The 5,894-nt window shown below is 41.7% G+C and overlaps 1 protein-coding gene across 3 annotated transcripts in view; it reads left to right on the forward strand.

Moving 5' to 3' along the window:
- The window catches only part of MED14 (mediator complex subunit 14), a 70,779-nt gene extending 67,460 nt beyond the window's left edge, over positions 1-3,319 (forward strand). For all 3 annotated transcript variants that reach the window (XM_056131312.1, XM_056131310.1, XM_056131311.1), the window contains one exon: positions 1,230-3,319. In XM_056131312.1, coding sequence (XP_055987287.1) covers positions 1,230-1,303 — 74 coding nt within the window. In that variant the 3' untranslated portion in view covers positions 1,304-3,319. The remainder of the gene's footprint in view (positions 1-1,229) is intronic.
- The last annotated feature ends 2,575 nt before the right edge of the window (positions 3,320-5,894 follow it).

A 5,894-nucleotide genomic window follows, 5' to 3' on the forward strand; every position in this document is an offset into this window, starting at 1 on the left:
GGGCAAGAAAGCTACAATTTCTCACGTTGAAGAGATTGTTGGGGTATTTGGAGTGGACTTTTTAATTATGATGATGATTATGCCTCTCTAAACTGATTAAACCTTGGGTTAGATTTCCTTCCTGTGAATAAATGTCCTAGTGGTTGGAAAGAAGGCTGCAGCCCCCACCCCCACCCCCACCCCCACCCCGGCTGCCCTTTGCCAATAGGCATTTCCTTGGCCCGATCTTCAGCTCACTTGCAGCCACCATAGTATTAGGCCTTGATCTCGGGACGGGATCCAGATTTGGGGTGATCATTTTGGTTTCTCATACTGAAATATTTATGACATTTGAAGAAGGAAGAGGCAGGATGTTTTGTTTCTTTGAGCAAAGGGGAAGCTGAGAGGATGTGACTCATTAGTCGGCCCCCGCGACCCCAAATAAGTCTTGTTTTTGGAGGATGTCTGTGCCATCCTTCAGCCTCCCCCCTTCTTCACCCAAACCCATCACTAGCCCTCCCCACCACCACCCCACTCGGTGAAGTGCTTTTAAGCTGAAAAATCACAGCTTTTTATATGAATTGATTTTAATATAGAACTCAAGAAGTTGGCCTTGAGATTTCTGAGAATATGCCAGTGGAGGTCATAGTACTGCACTGTCTAATAGAACTGCCACCAGCCACATACGGTGATAGAAATTTAGGTCATTGAAATTAAAATCAGAAAATTGATTTTTTGGTCACACTGACTACAAGAACTCAGTAGTCACCCCGCACATGTAGACTATTTTCCAGAAAGTTCTGTTGGACAGTGCTGTCAATAGACCTTTTCATTTAGTCTTTAAGGACACCACTGATACCTTAACCAATGTGTAGATATAAACTAGTAGACCTTTCCTCTAGATTAAAAACTCCTGCGCAAGTTGTCTCTGGCCTTTGAAGCCCAACTTCAAAAGCTTGTCCAACGCTTCAGTGTTTCTGTAGAGAAACTCTAGGCATATATTTTAAAACTCACACCAAAGTGGGACAGGCCCCAAATTTCCTCACCAGGGAAAAACAAAACCCAAACCAGACATTCTTTGATATTCAACACCAAAACTTGAATCCCCTATAACCTGTGCAGTTAAAATTTAGTCTTTCAATTTGATTTTTAGAGTTCTTGCCGATTTTAATTTCCCCCGTCCTCGCCAGTATATTAACATCATCTCTCCTGTATTGCGAATAGCTAATGACCATTTTTCTCTGTTGCAGGTGAATGCACAATATTTGCAGCTGTTCGTGATTTAATGGCTAATCTTACACTGCCCCCTGGTGGGCGTCCATAGACAATATTGTTTTTTTAACCAGGAAGGTTGACAAATGTGACAAAACAACAAAAACAAAAAACAAAACAAAACAAAAAACACAATTGAATTCAGCCTTCAATTTTAAAAAGAAAAAGGACTTTTTTTGACTTTTAAGAGTTAAATAATCCAAGCTGGCAAAAAAATTCAGGGTGCACTTCTTCCATCAAAAATATCATCTTTTGTATAGTGAACTTGTATAGCGTGTTGAAATGGCGGCACATTTCCATTTCAAACTAGGAAATACTTCAGTGTCCGCTTGCCAGTAATAGGTTTAATATTCTGTTTTATACTATAAAGTTATGGAAATGCCAAACTTGTTTATTTAATTGTTTTCTTATGTTTTGAGTGTAACAGTCCTTTTTTTTTTTTGGTTTTCTTTTTTTTTAAGGCAGGTCTGTCATTTTTGAATACTGTAAAACTGTGATAAACTTTATATTGAAGCTGTATTTTAATAGAATCGCTTTGAAACCTTACATGAAAAATGTTCTGGGAGTTGTTATAAACACATCCCAAAGAAGCAATATTTAATAAACTAGGATAAAAAAGTGACACTCACTTGTGTGTATATCAGCTCCTATAGAGACCCTTTAGGGCCTCCTTTTATCTTTAACCTGTTGGGGGCCAGTAATTAATTTCTGATAATTCATGTTTGAAGTTTGACCAAAACATCTGCTTCTTTGTTTCAAGGTTAATTTATTTTCTTCAAACATTTCTAAGTCTTTTAGTGTGAGTAGTTCATGGTGATCAAAGATCACAAGTGCTGCAGTCATTCTCATCTGTTGAGGATGAGAAAACTTTTTTTGTTTGGCAAATTTGGTTTACATGCTACTTTGACATACAGTATTAATTAGGAAACAAAGAACTTGAATGTTCTACCCTTGCATGAAATTTCTGTGATTTTTCTTTATCTTGCTTAACTTCAGCCCTTTGCCTTCCCCGCCGATGTTGGGGTTGTTTTTAACAACCCCAATCTAATTCATTGTCAACAAAATGATCAAGTGTTTTTGCTTGGAAGAAGCCTGGTGCAGTTCCCTCACTTTGAAGAATCCAGGATCCAGGGCCTGTCCAGGAGTTTCTGGTACTCACACAGCTCAGCAGAGCTTCTTTGTGGAGCATTGTGCTGTCTCTCCTAGACAGTCAGGGACTTTCGTAAGCTTCAAAGACTGTGATCCGAAACCAAGGTCTTCTGGTGACTTGATTGTTATTTGGGGAGGTTTTTTAAAATGACAATGCCATGTTGAGCTATCTGGTCATGTAATATTGGTTCTTGATGCAATTTTCGATGCCTTGTCTAATTTCATTTTAAGATGATTTTACTGAGTTTCTGTAACTGTCAACTATCAAATTTTAGTTTCAAGCATCTCACTGCAGCTGTATCATCTGCTCTCAGCTTTGCTTGGTTCTCCGATCCTTTCTGGTCAAAGTTGAGGCATTCTTTGCCCTTCTTCTAAGTCTTCCTTCTACTTGGTCTCCTGCTTACTCCTCACTCAATTCTACCACTATTCAGGAGCAGGTGACTGAACTTTTATCCTCGCTTTAACTTGTGTTCTTCCAATTTTCAGTTCTCCTTGCCCTGGTAATTACATCAGTTTGGCAATCTGAGACCTCGTTGAATTCAATGGGCAGTCCTTTTCTATTTGAAACTGAATCCTTTCTTTCATGTAGGAATCTACATGTACATATAAGAAATGTATTTTTATCTGCAGCATAATGTTGTCCCGAATAACTTTAGTAATAGTAAACTTTTCAGGTTTCTTTATGTGTGGTTTTGAAATGTTAGTTGATTTTTTAAAATACGATGCATTCAATGAACACTGTCCTCCTAATTGCAACTCATCTCTGAATGCATTGTCCAAATCAAAAGTAACTTACATAGGATTCCGTGAACAGGATTTAATTTTGGTGCTTATGAAGAGTAAACCCATGGATTTGAATTTTAATTTCATGTTTGATACTTGGAATTGGTATATATTTTATTAAAGCTTGAAAACACTAGTATTCAAGTCTTAGATTTCATCCCAAACCATGTCTTTTGCCTCTTTTGTTACCCAGGTTCAAAATTCTGAAATGCCCATAGCGATTTTTCCCTAATGGAGGGTGGGTCCAAACATTAAAGGATTTTCAATGAGATTTTAGTAAATTGAGTCAAATAAAATTCATATGCGTTTCAGAGAACTACCAACTCTCTAATTTTCATGAAGATGTTTTGAATAATAGTTTTGTTTAGCATTAGCCTAGACTTGAAAGAAGAAATTGGTCCTGATGTACCAACTTCTTTTTTCCATCTGTCGAAATGCCATTTAGAATGTATAGAAATAGGTTCAGAATCAGAGAAGAAAGTGAAAATGTCAGTAGCATACACCAAGTTATTTAAAAATAGCCAAGCCTTATGCTTGAAAAATAACTATTGGGTGAGCTAAGTAAAAAAAAGCATAAACTAAAATATATATGATTTTGAATTTCCCACTAATGACATCACGATGTTGCCCTTGATGTAGTAACACATTCAACTCTAGGGTACTAAAGATGTGTTAGCCATTCTTAGGACCGTGATTCATTCCATTACTTCAGGAAACAATCCTGCCACTCAGAATTTGGATTCAGGAACTGGTGATGTGGGCCTCAAGCAAGTAAAGCATATCCCTTGCATGTGTGAGGCATTGGGTCTGTTCCCCAGCAGCAAACATGAAAACCAAATAAGGACCCAATTTTCAAAATAAAAGTTATTAGTACGTTGTATAACTTTGCCTTAAAGAAATACACATTGCATTCTACTTTAGTATTTATCATCTAGTTCTTTGATATAAAATCAGTATACCAATTTTTTTTTAAGAACCTATAGTGGGGCCTGGAGCAATAGCACAGTGGGTAGGGCATTTGCCTTGCATGTGGCTGACGCAGGTTCGATTCCCAGCATCCCATATGGTCCCCTGAGCACGCCAGGAGTGATTCCTGAGTGCAGAGCTAGGAGTAACCCCTGTGCATCACACGATGCAAAAGCAAAAAAAAAAAAAAAAATTATAGGGGCCAGAGCGAAAGTACAGCAGGGAGGACATCTGCCTTGCATGCGGCCAACCTGGGTTCGATCCTCAGCATCCCATAGCATTCCCCACCATCACCACAGCACCCCAAGGAGTAACTCCTTAGCATCACTGAGTGTGACCCCCCCAAAAAAAAAAGCCAAAAGGAGGGGGGACTTCAGGGAACTTGGGGACAGAAAGAAAAGGTTAGTAGGGGCAGGAGTGATAGCACAGCGGAAAGGGCATTTGCCTTGCACATGGCTGACCTGGCTTCAATCCCCAGCATCCCTTATAGTCCCCCAAACACTGCCAGGAGTAATTCCTGAGTTCAAAGTAGGAAATAACCCTTGAGCATTGTAAGGTGTGACATAAAAAGCCAAACAAAGAAAAAAGAAAAGTGCAGCCTTTGTGCTGCATGTGATCTGCTTGCAATTTTTCTATAAATTTTTGTTTCCAAATGACAGGTGATTTATGAAAATAACAGATCTGACTGATGGCAGGCCCTGTTAGGCAGTATCACGTAATTGCTTAGATTCCCACGAGTTTATACTATTGCTGGACACTGTTGGAAATATTTCAACGTGTGTTCAATCCTCAGAAGAACCCAATGGGGGTGGAAAATTCATTGCCTCCTTTTATAGGTGCGTAAACGGAGGCCCAAATAAATGAATTTGCTGAGATGGAATTAAGAACCTTAAGAGAATAAGGGGAAGTTTGAGTCAGACCTCGCTGTCCTAACTGCAGCTTGGCTGTGATTCACGAGTCCGGAAGGCTTTGTCTTCCCTCGAGCCCTGACTACACACTTAACATGCTTTCCAAGCCCCTGTGCCCACTAAAAGCAAACTGAAACGGATTTCCGTTGTCATTCGGACTTGACCCACATGACACTTATTTAGAACTTAGAGTACCTTCTGCAGGAAAGCACTAATTATCACATCATCAAGAGTACTAAATAATCCTCTTAAGCTCCATGCCCCCGGACCAAGCAGCAGGCCCTTCCTGGCGCTGTGCCGGGCCGCCCTCCAGAATTCCTGTCCGCCTGTGCTGGTTGACCCGATGGTGGATATGTCACCTCGACCTGCCAGGCGCCCATAAGATGTCTAGTCAAGTAGCCGGCAGTCACATTTCAGGAACGCCCTGATATTGGCTACCGCCCATCTGAGTTTAGGACCCAGTTTAAACTTCTCCACGAACTGTATAACGCAGGCAACATAACGTAATTCAAGACGTGTGCCCTTCGTACGTCTCTCTAATAAACAAAGAACAGCAGCACGGAAGCGAGGAGTTGGTTCGGGGAAGAACAGAGAAGGCAGTGCCAGGTCGGGGCGGGGGGGGGGTGGTGTAGTTGGAAGCCGGGAACGCCCGGCCGGGAATCGGCCGCCGCCGCCGCCGCCGCCGCCGCGGAAGCGCTCAGCCTCCCCCCGCCCGCACTTGGGGGCGGTTCGTGGGTGGGGCCACGCCTACGACGCTGCCGCTGACGCCGGCGCTTCCCAGGCTCTCGCGCCTGCGCACTGCCGTCCGCCCCGCCCCTCGGCCCCGTGCATCCCCCG

Source organism: Sorex fumeus, unplaced genomic scaffold (genome assembly GCF_029834395.1).
Source record: "Sorex fumeus unplaced genomic scaffold, SorFum_2.1 ptg000086l, whole genome shotgun sequence".
NCBI lineage: Eukaryota > Metazoa > Chordata > Mammalia > Eulipotyphla > Soricidae > Sorex > Sorex fumeus.